General features: G+C 39.2%; 1 protein-coding gene across 3 annotated transcripts in view; it reads left to right on the plus strand.

The window, feature by feature from the left end:
- irf3 (interferon regulatory factor 3) overlaps nt 1-20,377 on the plus strand; it is a 58,434-nt gene that overhangs the window by 3,786 nt on the left and 34,271 nt on the right. For all 3 annotated transcript variants that reach the window (XM_051933711.1, XM_051933712.1, XM_051933710.1), the window contains 2 exons: nt 16,920-17,169; nt 19,794-19,873. In XM_051933711.1, the coding sequence (XP_051789671.1) occupies nt 16,920-17,169; nt 19,794-19,873 (330 nt within the window). The remainder of the gene's footprint in view (nt 1-16,919; nt 17,170-19,793; nt 19,874-20,377) is intronic.

The following is a 20,377-nucleotide window of genomic DNA, read 5'->3' on the forward strand; positions in this document are numbered from 1 at the left end:
TTGTCACCAATTCTGTTCATAACTTTTATGGACAGAATTTCTAGGTGCAGCCAGGGCGTTGAGGTGGTCCGGTTTGGTGGACTCAGGATTGGGTCACTGCTTTTTGCAGATGACGTTGTCCTGTTTGCTTCATCAGGCCGTGATCTTCAGCTCTCTCTGGATCGGTTCACAGCTGAGCGTGAAGCGGCTGGGATGGGAATCAGCACCTCCAAATCCGAGACCATGGTCCTCAGCCGGAAAAGGGTGGAGTGCCCTCTCAGGGTTGGTAGCGAGATCCTGCCCCAAGTGGAGGAGTTCAAGTATCTCGGGATCTTGTTCACGAGTGAGGGAAGAATGGAGCGTGAGATCGACAGACGGATTGGTGCGGCATCCGCAGTAATGCGGGCTCTGCATTGGTCTGTCGTGGTGAAAAAGGAGCTGAGCCGCAAGGCGAAGCTCTCAATTTACCAGTCGATCTATGTTCCTACCCTCACCTATGATCATGAGTTATGGGTAGTGACCGAAAGAACGAGATCGCGAATACAAGCGGCTGAAATGAGTTTCCTCCGTAGGGTGTCTGGGCTTTCACTTAAAGATAGGGTGAGAAGCTCAGTCATCCCGGAGGGGCTCAGAGTAGAGCCGCTGCTCCTCCGCATCGAGAGGAGTCAGATGAGGTGGCTCGGGCATCTGATCAGGATGCCTCCTGGACGCCTCCCTGGTGAGGTGTTCCGGGCACGTCTAACTGGGAGGAGGCCCAGGGGAAGACCCAGAACACGCTGGAGGGACTATGTCTCTCGGCTGGCCTGGGAATGCCTCGGGATTCTCCCGGAAGAGCTAGAAGTAGTGGCCGGGGAGAGGGAAGTCTGGGCATCTCTGCTCAAGGTGCTGCCCCCGTGACCTGACCTCGGATAAGCGGAAGAGGATGGATGGAACATAATGAGAGAGGCATATAGTAGTGCAGTGGTTCTGGGTTTGAATCACAACCTTGGTTGTTACCTATGTGTAGCCTGTATGTTCTCCCCATGCTGGTTTGGGTTTCCCTCCAGGCAGTGGTGGTTTGTAATTCGGGGTGCTGGGATGCCTACCCCATCCAAATATTTTAAAAACTCTCCTAAAATTAATTAGGTAATGTGAAATAATCATGAAATAAATTTATTCATTTGTATAATGTGCCGTTTGTCAACACATGTCTACATCCATTAAAAAATGGTTCCGAATTGTACTTGTTTAATTTCTTTATCAATACCTATATTTCCTGAGTGAAGTGTGCCATCTACAGTGCATCCGGAAAGTACTCACAGCGCATCACTTTTTCCACATTTTGTTATGTTACAGCCTTATTCCAAAATGGATTAAATTCATTTTTTTCCTCAGAATTCTACACACAACGCCCCATAATGACAATGTGAAAAAAGTTTACTTGAGGTTTTTGCAGATTTATTAAAAATAAAAAAATTGAGAAAGCACATGTACATAAGAATTCACAGCCTTTGCCGTGAAGCTCGAAATTGAGCTCAGGTGCATCCTGTTTCCCCTGATCATCCTTGAGATGTTTCTGCAGCTTAATTGGAGTCCACCTGTGGTAAATTCAGTTGATTGGACATGATTTGGAAAGGTACACACCTGTCTATACAGGTGCTGGTCATAAAATTAGAATATCATGACAAAGTTGATTTATTTCAGTAATTTCATTCAAAAAGTGAAACTTGTATATTAGATTCATTCATTACACACAGACTGATGTATTTCAAATGTTTATTTCTTTTAATTTTGATGATTATAACTGACAACTAATGAAAGTCCCAAATTCAGTATCTCGGAAAATTAGAATATTGTGAAAAGGTTCAATATTGAAGACACCTGGTGCCACACTCTAATCAGCTAATTAACTCAAAACACCTGCAAAATCCTTTAAATGGTCTCTCAGCCTAGTTCTGTAGGCTACACAATCATAGGGAAGACTGCTGACTTGACAGTTGTCCAAAAGACGACCATTGACACCTTGCACAAGGAGGGCAAGACACAAAAGGTCATTGCTAAAGAGGCTGGCTGTTCACAGAGCTCTGTGTCCAAGCACATTAATAGAGAGGTGAAGGGAAGGACAAGATGTGGTAGAAAAAAGTGTACAAGCAATAGGGATAACCGCACCCTGGAGAGGATTGTGAAACAAAACCCATTCAAAAATGTGGGGGAGATTCACAAAGAGTGGACTGCAGCTGGAGTCAGTGCTTCAAAAACCACCACGCACAGACGTATGCAAGACATGAGTTTCAGCTGTCGCTTTCCTTGTGTCAAGCCACTCTTGAACAAGAGACAGCGTCAGAAGCGTCTCGCCTTTGGACTGCTGCTGAGTGGTCCAACGTTATGTTCTCTGATGAAAGTAAATTTTGCATTTCCTTTGGAAATCAAGGTTCCAGAGTCTGGAGGAAGAGAGGAGAGGCACAGAATCCACGTTGCTTGAGGTCCAGTGTAACGTTTCCACAGTCAGTGATGGTTTGGGGTGCCATGTCATCTGCTGGTGTTGGTCCATTGTGTTTTCTGAGGTCCAAGGTCAACGCAGCCGTCTACCAGGAAGTTTTAGAGCACTTCATGCTTCTTGCTGCTGATGAACTTTATGGAGATGCAGATTTCATTTTCCAACAGGACCTGGCACCTGCACACAGTGCCAAAGCTACCAGTACCTGGTTTAAGGACCATGGTATCCCTGTTCTTGATTGGCCAGCAAACTCGCCTGACCTTAACCCCATAGAAAAGCTATGGGGTATTGTGAAGAGGAAGATGCAATACGCCAGACCCAACAATTCAGAAGAGCTGAAGGCCACTATCGGAGCAACATGGGCTCTCATAACACCTGAGCAGTGCCACAGACTGATCGACTCCATGCCACGCCGCATTGCTGCAGTAATCCAGGCCAGAGGAGCCCCAACTAAATATTGAGTGCTGTACATGCTCATACTTTTCATGTTCATACCTTTCAGTTGGCCAACATTTCTAAAAATCCTTTTTTTGCATTGGTCTTAATTGATATTCTAATTTTCCGAGATACTGAATTTGGGACTTTCATTAGTTGTCAGTTATAATCATCAACATTAAAAGAAATAAACATTTGAAATACATCATTCTGTGTGTAATGAATGAATCTAATATACAAGTTTCACTTTTTGAATGGAATTACTGAAATAAATCAACTTTGTCAAGATATTCTAATTTTATGACCAGCACCTGTATAAGGTCCCACAGTTGACAGTTCATGTCAGAGCACAAACCAAGCATGAAGTCAAAGGAATTGTCTTTAGACCTCCGAGACAGGATTGTCTCGAGGCACGAATCTGGGGAAGGTTACAGAAAAATTTCTGCTCCTTTGAAGGTCCCAATGAGCACAGTGGCCTCCATCATCCATAAGTGGAAGAAGTTCAAAACCACCAGGACTCTTCCTAGAGCTGGCCGGCCATCTAAACTGAGCGATCGGGGGAGAAGGGCCTTAGTCAGGGAGGTGACCAAGAACCCGATGGTCACTCTGTTAGAGCTCCAGAGGTCCTCTGTGGAGAGAGGAGAACCTTCCAGAAGGACAACCATCTCTGTAGCAATCCACCAATCAGGCCTGTATGGTAGAGTGGCCAGACGGAAGCCACTCCTTAGTAAAAGGCACATGGCAGCCCACCTGGAGTTTGCCAAAAGGCACCTGAAGAACTCTCAGACCATGAGAAGGAAAATTCTCTGGTCTGATGAGACAAAGATTGAACTCTTTGATGTGAATGCCAGGTGTCACATTTGGAGGAAACCTGGCACCATCCCTACAGTGAAGCATGGTGGTGGCAGCATCATGCTGTGGGGATGTTTTTCAGCGGCAGGAACTGGGAGACTAGTCAGGATAAAGGGAAAGATGACTGCAGCAATGTACAGAGACATCCTGGATGAAAACCTGCTCCAGAGCGCTCTTGACCTCAGACTGGGGTGACGGTTCATCTTTCAACAGGACAACGACCCTACGCACACAGCCAAGATATCAAAGGAGTGGCGCCAGGATAACTCTGTGAATGTCCTTGAGTGGCCCAGCCAGAGCCCAGACTTGAATCTGATTGAACATCTCTGGAAAGATCTTAAAATGGCTGTGCACCGACGCTTCCCATCCAACCTGATGGAGCTTGAGAGGTGCTGCAAAGAGGAATGGGCGAAACTGGCCAAGGATAGGTGTGTCAAGCTTGTGGCATCATATTCAACAAGACTTGAGGCTGTAATTGCTGCCAGAGGTGCATCGACAAAGTATTGAGCAAAGGCTGTGAATACTTATGTATATGTGATTTCTCAGTTCTTTTATTTTTAATAAATTTGCAAAAACCTCAAGTAAACTTTTTTCATGTTGTCATTATGGGGTGTTATGTGTAGAATTCTGAGGAAAAAAATGAATTTAATCTATTTTGGAATAAGGCTGTAACATAACAAAATGTTGAAAAAGTGATGCGCTGTGAATACTTTCCAGATGCACTGTAAATGAGAGTGTATGCAATTTTTTGATCTTTTGGGAAGCAGGTGACCTGAGGCTGCCTGTAGTTGCGTTTTTTCCAGGTTAAGAAAAATCAAGTAGCTACTGAGTTAGCAAGGTAGGATCCAGCAAGAGTGTCAAACACGTAACAAATGAAATTTCTCAGTCCAATAAAGTTTGTTTTAAGAGTTTAGTGAAAATTTAAAAAGGAATAGATCACAGAAATTCAGAAAAAAAATATTACACATGCCAAATAAAAGTCAAAAAAAGAAAAATGGTTTATTCTCTACAAAATACATGAAAGTTGTGTTATTTCACTATGGCAAACTTACATAGGTTTCACTTAATACATTCAATACGTTCTGGAAGTACGTCCGGTACGGTATGAAACTGTTTGCCATACCTACTGCAAGGCACATCATAAACTGGGACTAATCTGTTGTCAGAGGAACAAGAAATAATGAGACTATTCAACTTATAGTTTAGCTCATGGGGGTTAAAATAGAACCTCCCATTGACTATGCACTAATATAAAGGCAAACATTTTAACATATCCAAGAAAATACTTCTATCAATTTAACATAACCTTACTAACTAACAAATGGCTCTTACATATCCGGCCCCAAATTGTTTATGCTAAAAGTAGAATCAATTATCACACTACTACTTTGGAAAGAGTTTTAACATATTCATGAACACTTGATTGAAACCTTAAATGTAATTGTAAAAGCTCAAATACAATTTAAGCACACAAACTTTAAGATTTATCATTCTAGTTCATTGCTGTTTCTTGGATCAAAGTTTGCTTACAGGTCTGTCCAAGTGTGCTGTTTTTAGTCTACACACAAACTCTTCTGACTGCACCTTTGGCATCTGGCATTGTCTTGAGGACTCGACCCATTACCCAAGAATTGTGGTGTTCAGCATAATCTACTATTAAAACAATGTCCCCCGGTTCAAAACGTCATTTTGGACAAAAACTTTTAAATGCCTGTTAGACAGCCTGGGCATCACAATCCCTCTTAATCCACTAGCAGCTGTGTTTGGGGTACTTCCAGATGGGCTTAAAGTGGAGAAGGACAAAGAAATTATAATTGCCTTTACTACACTATTGGCACATAGACTTATCTTGCTCAGCTGGAAGAATCCTAACTCACCTCTTTTAAGTCAGTGGATAACTGATGTTATATATTATCTAAAATTGGAAAAAATCTAATTCTCACTTAGAGGATCTGTACAAAACTTTTTCAAAACCTGGCAGGATCTGATAAATAACATTTTAGAATAAGCATTTAAACTGAGGAAGTGGATTCTCTCCCTTCTTTTTCTAATCTATCTATTTTTATTCATTTATTTATTTACATATTTTTACTACTATTAAAGTGCTACTCTGCTGACCTAGCTGTCTTTCTCATGGGTGGGGGTAGATTTGTTTCAAACCAGTTTTGTTAAACTTGACTTGTATATATGGAATGTTTTTTGATTTTAATCAAATAAAATATAAAAAAACCTTCTTCTTGGTATAAGCCATTTTTGACGTTCTTGAAGTATTCATAAATACATTTTAAACCATCTTTTCCAAAACAAATCAGCCATGTATTGTACTTATTTCCAGCGTCTTCGAATATACTGGTCATTTTTAGACAAAAGTCCTGGTGGTGTGGTTGGTTGAGTAGTTGATTGAGTGTCAGTGCCTCCAAGTCATTCAGATCACCTGATACCTTGGTAAGGGGTCTGTTGTTGATGATGGATTCTGCTTCATATATCACTGTTTGAAGATTTTCATTGTCTAATGTCTGTTGGTTAAGTTCTGAGTTTAGGACTTTTCTTATGCTTCTAATTTCTTTCCCACACGTTGCCTTGATGAGAGGCTGATGGTGGATTAAACATCCATTTGATTTCTTCATGGCGTTGCAAATTTTTTCTTGGTCAAGGTTTTTAAATGCTTCTCGTAGTTCTCTTTCTGCTCTAATTATGTTTGTTCCATTATCTGAGAGCATACTTTTAATTTGTTCTCTTCTGCAAATGAATTTGCGTATGACATTGATACAAGAATCAGGGTCCAAGCTATATGTGTTCTCTGTGTGTACAGCTCTTATTGTTAAGCAAGTGAAAAGTACTCTGTAACTATTGACTAAGTTTCATCCTCTTTTTACTTGAAAATGTCCAAAATAATCGACTCCAACATTGGTGAAAGGGGGCTGGTCAGGGAGTAGACGATCATCTGGCAACTGTGCCATTTTTTGCTCATCTGCTTTCACATTGTATCTTCTGTATTTTGTACACTTTGAAATGATTTTACTTAAAGATGAGCTAGCTTGAGGGATCCAATATTTTTGATGCAGCTGTACTAGCATATAGTTTTGTCTACAATGTCAATTTTCTTTATGGATGTATATAAATAAGCCATGTTATTCATTATATAAATAAGAGAAGCAACATGTGAATTCTTGTGATGAATTGTGGGGTGTTTAGCTTCTTCTGGCATAGCAGATTTTTAGAATTCCACTTTGCAGGATTGGGTCAAGTTTGTAGATTTGGCTATTTTTCTTTAAATAGTGATTTGTCTGAAAAGCTTTAATCTCTTTTGGATAAGCTTGCAATTGACTGAGGTGATTAAACTCTGTTTCATCTTTCGACAAGTCTTCTAAAGAAAGTGGCTTTAACTTCATTGTTGATGTATATTCCTTCATATATTCTGTGATTAGTGTTTTTGTCTTTCTAGGTTGTATTCAGATTGACTGATCATATACTGGAATGCCTTTCTTTCATCGTTCAAGTGTAGTAGCACTTTTTTGAATCTAAGAAACCATGCCACAGCTTTCTTCAAATTTAGCCACATTGTGTAGTAGTCTGTAAGTTCTTTTATGGTTTCAGTTTTTACTTCCACATTTGTTGAGTTTATACACAGTCTTTTATTTGTTGGTCATCTTTAATTAGCAAATTCCCTTCATTAGGTCTCTTTGGCCATTCCTGTTCTGGTTTTAGTGGGTAGCTTTGGCCTTGAATCCATGTATTACTATTAATGAAGCTTCCTATGGTCGATCTTCTTGATGCTTCATCTGCTCCATTGTGGGGGCTGAGAGTGCTCCCTTATGTTCTTATGTGTCTCTTATATTCTTTGTTAGTTTGGAGAAGCTAAGAAGCAGTGCCACATCTATCATCAGAAGCATCTTCAAAATTATGCATTTGTGCAGACTTTATTGTATGTATCCAAATCCTGTTGGTTTAATGCATCTGCTTACACTGTAATCCACAAGTAGCTGCAAATTGTCTATCCATTTTCTCCATTGCTGGACATATTTAACTTTCACTTCTTTATTCCATCCATGCTTATTCTTACACAGGTCCCTTAAGCCAAGTTTAGAAGACAATTTAACTTGTGCTAAAAATCCAAGTGGATCATATACTGAACTGACAACTGATCAAGTACCACGTCTTGTAGCATGCTTATCTTGTGAGTTTATGTGGAACCTGAAACTGTCAGTTTGTGTGCACCATTGAACACCTATGGCTCTCTCTATTGGTAACAAATCATGGCTTAAGCCTAAGTCCTTTTGTACAGTAGCTCTGTCTTCTTCAGGTATGAACAACAAGACTGTTCTGTTGTTACTCACCAATTTGGTCAGGTGAAATCCTCCTTTGAAACACAGGGCTTGAAGATCTTTGACTAATTTTATAACTTGTTCTTCTGTAGCAACTGACTTTAGACAGTCATAAACATAGCAATTGTGAAGCACAATATTAATTACTTCTTCAGAAGCTGTACTTCTTGTATCCTCAACTGTTCTTCATAAGCATAAAAACCACAACTGGGTGAAGAAGTAGCACCAAAAAAATGTATTGTCATTTTGTATTCCTCTAGTCCGTCATTCATATTCCCTTCCAGCCACCATAGGAAATGAAGAAGATCAGTTATCTTCATCTGGACCTTTATTTGGTAAAACATTGATTTGATATCTGCCATTAATGTAATACTCATGGAATGTTAGGCTCATTTACATTTTTCTCTTGAGGCCAATGGCACACTGTTCTGCAGTGCAACGATTTTTTGACATTTTAAGTGTCTCATCTTTCAAAGGCAGGTTCATACAATAGTGTCCATCCATTAATTTTGCAGACTCTGAGACTATGCCCATGAACTTAATGTCTTCCTGTGACATTTTCTTTCTCTTCTCCTAGCTGCGCTCTGGAAAGTCTGTATTATATTGCAGGAGCAACATTTGTTCTATTTCCATTATTGAGACACGATTGACTGTATATCTTTGCAATCTTTAATTATCTGACCCCTTTGGCAGACCATTGACATATCCATTGAAGAGCCGTCTTCACAGCATAAGGACCTTCACCTCTGTTGTGTATGACTTGCCATGACTCCATGGCTTCAGGGACATTTGTACCTATTAACAAGCCCACTTCTGCTTTTATCTGTGGTAGAGTCGCATCTTTGAGGTAAGACCATCTTGCAATATCCTCTTGCATTGGGATGTTGAATCTTTTTTTCACTGGGATAAAGTTCAGTGTGTAAATCTCTGGCAATTTGATTAATATATTTTGTTCAACTCAACAAACATGAAATTCTGATAGGACAGAACATTTTACTAGTTTCTGTCTATTGACCTTCTCCCTTTCCACTGTGCTTATATGAACCTGAGCTCATTTTCAGGAAGATTTAATTGCTCTTCTGTGTAGAATGTTGCTGTACTGTCAGAGTCTGTAAGGGCATATGTTTTTGCAGTACCTTTCACTCATCTTACACTTAACTTTGACTAGGACCACCGCTAGGACATACTCATTACCGGCCCTGTGTAGCAGTGCACGTCTCTGATTCCACAGGGACATATGAGCAGGAGATATCCTTATTTTCAGTATTGATATCCTCTTTTTTAGTGGATGAAACTTTAATTTCTTTACTGATATGCAGGATGTCTGGATGTAATGGAGAGCATATTTGAAATTTAATTTTTTCAACACAGTCTTTACTAAGATGTCCTTTTTTAAAGCACCTAAAGCATAAACCTTTAGATTTCAATCCTACATTCATTTTTTAGTTTCTTGATCTTACTGTATTCAACAAGGGTGTGACTTTCATTGCAAAACAGGCAGGGCTTACCAAATGCAAAAACAGCCGTTGTTGCACTTTTAACCGAGTTGTCTTTTCAGCTGCAATTGTAATATTTGTAGCAAAATTGCTTCTTCTCTGGCCACTTTTCAGGGGAAGCTTCCCTTTGTCAGACTTTTTTTCCTTTTAGGTATACAGTAATCCCTCGCTATATCGCGCTTCGACTTTCGCGGCTTCACTCTATCTCGGATTTTATATGTAAGCATATCTAAATATATAACGCAAATTTTTCGCTGCTTCGCGGGATTCTGTGGACAATGGGTCTTTTTACTTCTGGTACATGCTTCCTCAGTTGGTTTGCCCAGTTGATTTCATACAAGGGACGCTATTGGCGGATGGCTGAGAAGCTACCCAATCAGAGCACACAGTTAAGTTCCTGTGTGCTGATTGGCTCCGCGACGGAGCACAGAATTCGATTCCGCTGTGTTAACCAGGAAGTCTCGTCTTGCTCATTCAGCCTCAACGTGCTCCTGCTACTGCTTCAGGGGCCGTGCCCAAGCGCCAACGGAAGATGCTAACGATTTCCGAAAAGGAAAAATTTTTGGATATGTTGAAGGAAGGGAACAGCTACACCGCTGCAGGACGCCATTACGGAATCAATGAGTCCACGATTCTTTTTTATTTAAAAAGGAGGAAAAGAATATAAGATCTATGGCCGCAGTGTCCTTTAACCAGGGCGCAAAACGAGTTGTAAGTGAATGTAATAAGGCGGTAGTCTGGAAGGAATCTGCTTTAGGGATTTGGATTGAAGACTGACGGAAGAAGAACAACTGCGGTGCTACACAGTCGCCTGAAGAGGCTCCTTTAGAAGAGCTGTAATGCTCTCCTTTGTTGTGCAGTAAAATTAAACTCATTGTTATCGGACAAGTCGCCGTGTCATTGTTGGTGAGTAACATAATTAATTTTCTACGTTCAGTACTTATTACATGTACATAGTTTAGTGTCACTGTACACACATTTTACTGTATACAATTTTTCTTGCATTGTACATATTTATTGCTGGTGGCCTGTCTGTCGTAATGGCTGTAACATATGTGATATCGGAGACGCTCGATATCTATAAAATAATATTTAGGTTTTACTGTATATAAACAGTTTGTTTACATACATAATTTCAATGAATCTTACCTAATATCTAAGCGAATACAAAGGGTTTGTGCTGTATAATTGTGCGGGAAATGTTTATAAGAGTGTGGGAGAGTTTATAAGGGCTTAAAATATATAAAAATAACCATATGAACATATGGTTTTTACTTCGCGGATTTTCACCTTTCGCGGGGTTTCTGGAATGCAACCCCTGCGATCGAGGAAGGATTACTGTATGGCTTTCATTGGCTGTACAGTGCATGGGATGCAAAAATCTCTTAGCTTCACATTCTAGAAAGTGAACTACATCAGCAAGTTGTGTGCTTCTGTCTATATTTTCCTCTATATCACAGGCTGTTTTCGCTTGTTTCGTAGCTGGTAGGGAAGCTTTGAGAGTATAATACAAATGTTTGCACTGTTCTCTCCCAAATAGACTATATGCACACGGTGGTGCTGATATACTTTCAGTGAAATCTCAGCCAGCTGTGTGAAGGCAGTGTGCATATAGCCTAGTCTCTCAGACCTGCTCCATCCTTTAACTTTGCGGCCACTTCATTGCTTTTCTAGGTATGCATTGGCTATCAGTAGCTGGTTTCCTCGATAGCTCTCAAGCCGCTTTTATTGGCATTTTTGTAACCTCCTTCAGGTGACAGGTATGTATGGCTTTTAAGAATTTCATGAGGTGAACCCTTGGTAAATTGCACTAAGAAATCTAGTTTATCTCGAGCGTTTTCCACCACATCTGCCACAGCATGCTCAAATGCTGTAATAAGCATTGCTTGCATAGGCCATTGGGTTGCCTTCAAACACTAATATTTCTGTAGGGTACATGTGCTTTATTTTACTGTTCATTATGTGAGCTCTTGATCTTGACGAAGTTTATGTTGAAGTCCATATTTACTTTTATTAGTGTGCAAAGAACTACTGCAGCTTGCACCCTATGGCTCTGTTGGAACACCAAATTCATTCCACTCAACTAGTTTTTCAGGAGCATTGTAAGAATTTTGATAATTCTGAAATATTGGTTGTTCAGGAGCATTGGAGGGATTTGGATAACTTTGAACTTGACTGTGCCCTTTAAGAGCTCTCAGGTTTGTGTTGGATTCTGTGATTGCGGCCTCTAAAGTCAGCTGATCTATTTTAGCTTTTAGCTGTACCTTTAGCTTTGCTTCTTTAATATCTGCCAGCTGCTTCAGCATGAGTTAGCAGTACTGTATGTTCCTCCTGCCCTGTGAGTGCACTAACAGAGGTCACCAATGTAGTTACTCGACTTTTTGTTTTTACTGAGACATGGGAGGCATTTTCGGCAGTAGTGACATTGCCAAGAAATTTGTATTCGTTGAATTAATTTAAAGGTTTTTCATTTGCTGTACTGGAAGGCGTCTTGGAAGATGTCAGCGCCCTGGACACTCCCACATTTATTGCCAGTGAATTAGTATTGTTTTAGGTTACTCTATCTAATGTGATTGGACAGTCATTGACGTACTATTTCATGTTTATGTCAATGGTTTACAGTTCACACCAGCCATTAATGTAACTACAGATGTGTGAGCGTGACTTTAGTGAGATGGCAACTTCAAGTGGAACTTGAGGGAGTGGTTGGGAGCATGCGCTGACCCATCACATGACGAACCACTTTCAGAAATCAGAGAAAATTCAGTTACCCCTTTGCTTAAAATACCCCTTAATAAATCGTTCAGTTGAAGAAAAAGAGAAGATAAAGGTGCTTGGACTGGACCGACCTGACTTAAGAATTCAGCAGTAGGCAAGTGATTGAGAATAAGCTTACATACAGACTTTTTCCGCTCTTGTTATGACACATGGAGTCAGCTGACTGGATATGGTGTAAGTAATGCCTTTTTTTGCTTTTCCTGTTTGCTGTTTCAAAGTGTCGAACCATTGTGGACAATGATGGGAGTACGAGACCTAAAACATCTTTTTGAAAAACTCAAGCAGCATGAAAGTAGCCACAGTCATCTAGACCAGTGTTTCTCAGCCAGTGTGCTGCGGCACAGTGGTTCACCGTGAGAGCTACTCAGGTGTGCCATGGAAATAATAGTGTAGCTCACTTGGGTCTGAACCTGAGAGGGACAACCTGAGGAGAACAGGACTACCTGGAGAAGCTGGTATAAGATCAGCTCTGTGATCATTATGTTGCAGACGCAGCACTTTGAGTACTTCAGACACATCTCCAGGCTGCTAGAGGCTATATGCCCTAGGTGTATTGGTTGCCAGTGAGCCTCACAACACTGGTGGATAGTAGACATACGAGTTTCTTCTGAGGCAGAGAGTGCTAGGGAAAAGGGTGAAGCAGCTTAGAGATGCCACTAAAGTGCTCACTAAGCGCAATGTCTGCAAACACTGATCTCAGAGCTGCTTTTTTACTGGCTTCTTGGGTAGTCCCGCCCCTTTTGGCAGTTGAGCATATGTATCAGATGTAATGTGCTTGTGGTTAGTAAGATAGTGGTGTGCCTTGGGATGATTTTGGTTACAAAAAGTGTACCACTACAAAAAAAGGTTGGGAAACACAGATCTAGACAACAGTATGAAGCTATTTTTTGGTAGACCTAGTGAAATGACTACATTTAATCATAAAGTAATTGACAGATTTTCAGGCCAGAAGGAAAACAGGGCAAAATTTATGTGCAAGGAAATATAGGTATCCTGATTGACAGGTACGGGGTGAGTTATGTTTTAAGATGTGGGTGGATCTTACAACATGAATTTGTGCTCAGGTGAGGTAAGCCTGGCAAACTTGCATAGAACTTGGCAGACTGGCAGCAACTGTAGAATAAAATCAGGGTGGAAATGACTCTGTGGGTGTGGTAACTAATATACTGGGATGCAAGATTTGAGAAAAATCAGAGGTCTAGTGATTGTATGATGTGGATTTATGGAATACAGAGGAAATGGCCAATGACTGGGTGTTCTTTTAGAAGATGCAGAATAAGATTTGGATAGGACTTATGCTATGGATACTCTAGGACAGATGGAAGTGCACATTGGAAGATTATGGAGGTGGGGGTGTAGACATTATGGTGTGGGTTTTGGTAGAATGGTGAACTGGGTCAGTTGGCAGAGGATTAGGCAATTTAGAGACAGGTGTAGTGTAAAATTTTGGTGGCAGGTGCACTTGTTCCTTTCTACATCTATAGGGAAAGTTATGGGAGGAATAAGGGGACTGTGAATGTCACAGACCGAAGTTTTGGAGCACAGTAGAAATGGGAAAGCTGGCATTAGATTAGGCAGCACGGTGGAAAGGGAATAATACATTTTAGCCTGGATTTGTTCTATGGGTCTAGTACTGGACAGGCCAAGATGTGCCCTGGCCATATGATGAGGCCCATGAGAGCATGTGGAATGACTAGATAGAAAGACAGATGTAAAAGGCACTATATAATGCTGTAGGTAGATAGATGTGAAAGGCACTATATAATAAGTGCTGATTCAGTTTGTCCACCCAAAAACTGCACCTCCACTCAATTTTTTCTCACCACCTGCCACTTCCTTCAAGTACTTTAACTTGTCCTCCCACATCTTCAAGGATAGGCAGGGTAGGTTAACATGTGATTCCTAACTAGCTCAGTGTGAGTGTGGGATTATGTGTGAGTAAGCCCTGTGATGAGTTGGTGGCTCTGTCCAGGGCTGTTTACTGTCTTTTGCCCAGTGCTGTTTTAACTCTAATTTCGTAAACCCACTTAATTTATTTCTGGTTTACGGAGAGTGAGATCCTGTCTCAGCAGCATTGTATGTCATTAATTATCCAACCCTGGACAAGAGTAACTGTTAATTGACAAGCCCTTTCACTTATGCAGGACCAGTTTAGAACCACTAATCAACGTAATCTACATGTCCTTGGTGAGAGATGAGGGGAACCATAGTACTCAAAGAAAACACATGTATATATCTAGTCTGAGATGCATGTAGCACAATCTACTGGGCTACCATACTGCTCCATTTTAAATTATTATGTTTCATACATAAAATAATAAATAAAAGGCACATTGTTGCTTAACTGCGTCTAGCCTGGCCCATAACTGCTTTGATAGAGTTAAACACTAACTATGAATAAAATGATTTAGAAAATAGAAGGGTGGATGTAAAGTTGATTATAATTGGAAAAGTTAAAGAGAATGGATGAATTATTAAACACATTTGCTGTGGATTCATAAAGTATTCTAAACCCTTCAATTTTTTCATATCTTGTAATGTTGGAGGATTATGCTAAAATCATTTTACTTAATTTTTCCCCCATATCAAGCAACACTCAATACCACAGAATGACAAAGTGAAAACAGGAATTTAGGAACTTTTGGAAATTTATTAAAAATAAAAAATTGTAATATCACTTTGACACAACTAGTCAAACCCTTGGTCATGACACTTGAAGTGGTGTATCCAATTCTCTTGATCATCACTGAGATGTTTCCTTATTTGGAATCCACCTCTGGTCAATTCAGTTGATTGGTCATACTTAGGAAAAACCCTCACATGTCTATAGAAGGTCATACAGTTGACAATGTGTATCAGAAATAACAAGCCTTGAGGTCAATAGAATTGCCTGAAGAGTTTAGGAACTTAGAGATAGGATTGTGTTGAGGCACAGATGCGGGGAAGGCCACAGAGAATTCTGTAACACTGAAATTTCTTCAAGGCACAGTTGCCTTTATAATTCTTAATTAAATGGAAAATGTTTGGACCCACCATGAGTTTTCCTAGAGCTGGCCTTCTAGACAAACTGAGCAATTGTGGGAGGAGGACCATGGTTGGAGAGGTGACAAAGAACCCAATGGTTATTCTGGCTGAGCTCCAGAGAACCTGTGTGGAGATGGGAGAAACTTCCAGAAAGAAAACCATCACTATAACGCTCCACCGATCTGGGTTTTATGACGGAGTGGCTAGACAGAACCAACTTCTCTGTAAAAGACACAGGGAAACCCACTTGGAATTTGCAAAAAGGCACCTAAAGGATTCTCAGACTGGGAATAAACAAGATCTGGTGAAACTGAGATTGTGTGATGTCTTCAGGAAACCAAGTACAAATATCATTCCAATAATGAAGCATGATGGTGGCAGCATGCTTTTCAGAGTTGGGGACTGAGAGGCAAATTTGGACAATCAGGCAGGTAAAACAAATGAAGTTGCGCCATAATATCTGTGATTAAAGGAGTGATCAAAGACAAAAACAGGAGGTTGAAGCACAGGCAGTCGTACAAAGGACTGAAATCAGTATTCCGAAAACATTAGAAGAATGCAAAAGTTCATTAACACTAAACATCAAAAATGGAAGTGACTGGACCAGGCTAGACACAGGCAATAGTGCACATTGTTTGAATGAATAACTTTAGTAAGGATACCTCTTTTATTTCCATCATATTATTTAAATACAAGGTAAGGTGGGGATGTTTTTAGAAAAATGCATAGGAAAGGAGAGATTGAGTAATCCTAATATCTGATTTAATGCTTTTTAGGTTGTCCACTGTGTTGTCATTGACATTTAATTGTAGGTTTTTATTGGTCTCTACTGTTACTGTGTGATTCTATAAGAAACAAAACTAAGGTGGCTTTACCGTACCACATTTAACAGTGCTAATGAATCCCCGACTAAATGGTGGGATCCACACATTACTTAATTGTAGCTGGTGAACCTTTCTGTTAAATCCTTACAGAAACAAAACAAAACATAAAACAGTAGCATATGGCACAGTTTTCCAGTGCCACATTTAAAAAGACAGCAAATTTATATTTTTAGAGACTCAAGTAAAAGCACTTCTGGCAGAGCCTAATCACAGTCATCATCTGCCTAATACAGGCTAAAGCCATGTCTTCATCTGAGTTTGGGTTATTAAGAGGCATTTAATCACTTTTACATGCGTCAGTATGCTTTTAAAAGATATATGTGTACACATTAAAAAATAAATTAAAAATATCATTCTCTTTGTCATTCAGTCATGTTCTTTATATAAAGTGGCTTTTGTCAAATTATCATAAGTAATGTTATCTCTGAAAACCAGTGCACATGATTTTGCTAATATCTTTCCATAACCTTTAATCAGCTTCATTTTCAGCTGTCACATTTGTTTCACCTAAGGGCACACCCTATAGGCTTGCCGTGTTGTTATTTAACACTTAGGTGGTATCTAGCTTGGGTGCAGTGAATATATATACAGTGTGTATATAGATAGGTTTCTTTCTGTTATATGCTGTATATACTATAAATGTATGTGTTTATTTTTCCATCTTCGCTAGGCATGGGCAATAGCAAGTGGTCGGTACAAGGAAAAAACCGACTCACCAGATCCAACAGTTTGGAAACGAAACTTCCGCTGTGCTCTGAACAGGAAAACACACTTTAAAGTAGTGAAGGATCTAAGCAATGACTCTGTGGATCCCCACAAGGTGTATCACATCTGTCAAAGTGAGGAGTCACGACAGAGTTCACAAGAGTCATGCAAAGACGAATTACAGGAAAGTCCCCAGGATGACTTCCCTGGAGCAGGTGAGTTGAAGGAAGGCTTTTGTTATGCTCAAAGTACAATGAACAGATTGTCAAGAAGGTCACTGCAGAAGAGTTGGTCTGTAAAGTAAAATGAAGGAAATACAAATTTTGGAGTAATAAAGGCTCTGTATTTCTTAAAGATGTTTTTCTTTCTGGTATTGGCAACTAATAGTTACATAACATTTTATATCTTGAATTTAAGGTTTTCACAAGGCACTCTGTTCTATAAGTTTGTTTTTCTTAATCACACTCTTTTATGAAATGAAAAAAATGGACAAGTTAATTAAATGTTGAAAATTGTACAAAAAGTTGAAAACAGTTACCTATTAAGCCTTCATCATGTTTCCCTAAAGACGTGTGAGGTTAAGGAGCTGTACATGTGTGAGAAGAGTATGGAAATAAGGACACCAATCCAAAGGTGATTAAAAGTGGAGTAGGACTGGGTGGATAAAAATGGCAGCTGTAATAGAGGTCATAATTAAAATTAAAAGGTTAGTCAGTGGTTTATTTGTGGGTAAATGAGAGACTCAAAGTTATACACATTTGTGTTTTAATTTTTTTGTTAGGTGTCTTTGAATCATTGCATAAGAATACAAACATACAGAATCTAATTTCATTTTAGGCTATTGCCTCACATTCTGTCAGTACTAAGCGACTAATGCTTCAGTCATGTTTCTATATTAGAACATAAGAAATGTTATAAACAAGTAGAGACCATTCAGTCCATTAAGCTCATTTGTTTGGCTAATGATATCATCCAGGTACTTCTTAAAGGCTGTCAAGGTTTCTCCTTCAGCCTTATGTACTCAGTAGCTCATTTCAGATTCCCACAACTATATGCATAAAGGTGTGCTTCCTGTTTTCAGTCTTAAATGTTCTTTCCTTAATTTCCACTGGCGTCCATGAGTATGTGATTCATCCTTAGGGCCGGTGTATATTTCACGCTCAGAACGCATACGCGCATGCATCATGGCTGCCACATGTTCCCAGCAGTCATTTGACATGTCCCCAGAGCATGTCCTTGGACATTAATGCGACGTGTGCCCAAGTCGCAGCACCAGCAAAAAATCAGGGGGGGCAGTGTGTTCAAGTTGGAATGTGACATCAGAGTCTCTGTTTACTGTCAACATGTGACAGCAAGCCGCTTTACAGATCTTCCAGGATTGATGTGTGTGCTTCGATGTTTGATGAATGGTTCGATGCGGTGAAGCAAATCATCAAACTTAAATGCTGATATGTAAATATATTTGTAGTGCTTTTCTACATCTAGTTCTCACATAGACAATACAAGCATCACATAATCCCCATTGCAATGACGCAATACATTTTAAAGGTCCTACATACCATCTTCAGTGCCACTTGTTAATCGTTACGTGCTTCTGGGGCTTCCTTCTGCACTGACAGCTGTGGCAGGCAGTGATTGCTACGCAGAACACATGAAATGATATGATATTCCAGCTCTCTGCACATTTATATGCTTAGATTTATACTTGATGTCACTTTCATGTCATGAATATAAATCAGAAGAAGTAACAGTCCAAGAACAGACAACTCTTCCAGAACTTCTCTTTTCTCAAGTGACTGCTCAAACATGCCTAATAAGGGTTTATAAATTATGTCTTTCATTTATTTCAATTCAGTTGGCAAAGTCCCAGCAGATCCATGGGTTTAATTAAGTCTTCAACATATGGAGGGTTTGAAACACATTTGACTTTTCCATTTTAAAATCTAGGAACTTGAAGAGTTTGTTTTCAGTTGTACAGTTTCTCCTTCTCCATTGGTTTTCTCCTTTACAAACACCTGGATAAAATATTTTTTTAGTTTATTTTCTATGTCCTTCTTATTTTCAACTATTTCTCCATTCATAAGTTGAATTTGATTATCTTTTTACTGGAGTAGTGCTCAAAAAATTGCTTGCTGTTTGTTTGGGCTTTACTAGAATTTTTTTTTTGGCTTCTCTTTTGAGTTTCAAACGCTTTTTTAATTTCTTGCTGTAGTGTCCCATATTCCTCTAAATCAGAATTATTTGGCTGTTAATTTTCTTATGTAATGATCTTTTAAGTTTTGCCTTTTTCATAATGCCTTACTTATCCATTTTGGATGCTTTTTTAATTGTTTTATTATTTTAAGGACTACACTTAATTTGAAGTGACACCATCCATCATTTTTTGAGGTGTTTTTACTTTCCCATTCTGTTTTTCTGGATACTTTTTAATTCCCATAAAATCTGCTGTCTTCAGATTATAAGTCTTCATTTTGGTATACATTTGTGTGTTTTCAAAGATAATCTCAAATACCATGTTTTCTCCATTTGCATCAATTCAGCTCTTATATTCTTTTAATCTTCACTGCAAAAACATAAATGAAACATGCCAATATCTAGCCTTGTAGCTCTAACACTTGCGTTTGCTGATTTGTCTGAGTCTACTTCATTTGGGCAGGTTGTTTTTCATTTTAGATGTTATTCATCATTCCAGAAATAAACCTTGTATATAGATCAATAAAAATATTTTTCCTTTAATGTTGATGTTTTTAGGTTTCTTTTTTAGGGTTTATTTCTTTTTCTTTTTTCTGTGTACATTGAATGTTACATTCACTGACATACTTACTTTGCTACATTGTAGGGGTTGCCTGCTTTCCTCCAGCATCAGAAAATCTGACTTTAGGACATGATTTCTTTTCCAATGATTTCAAGGGATATGAGGTAAAATGGTGGGACCTTTTCATGAATCTACAATTTAGCTATTTAGTATTTTAATTATTTTTTCCAAATGAGTTTCAAAACATTAAAGTTGAATTCAGTAGTTTGTAGCTTTTGTTGAGGAAGTGAATTATAAAGACTACTTGCTGAATCTTGAAAGCTGTCAAGCAACATAAACCTAAGAGAATAATTAACAATGCACTAATGTGTTTATCATTTGTTTATTTTTGTTTATTTATTTGTTTATCATTTTACTTGGGGAAAATGTATTGTTTTTTTTGCCTTTTCACCTGATAGTGTCTCTGCTTACTAACTTGGTTATCTCTTTGCATAAACATGACTGTTTGCCATCCAGTAGCCCATTTCACTTATTTCAATTCACATCTAAACCAAGGCTGCTGTTGTTATGTGAAGGCCATTTAACTTAAGGCCATGTCACATTACACAACTTTTTCCAGTGATTTTCCATCATTGCCTTCATTTACATGACCTTAGTGAGTAGGAGAC

This window comes from Erpetoichthys calabaricus, chromosome 11 (assembly GCF_900747795.2).
Source record: "Erpetoichthys calabaricus chromosome 11, fErpCal1.3, whole genome shotgun sequence".
In the NCBI taxonomy this organism is placed as follows: Eukaryota; Metazoa; Chordata; class Cladistia; order Polypteriformes; family Polypteridae; genus Erpetoichthys; species Erpetoichthys calabaricus.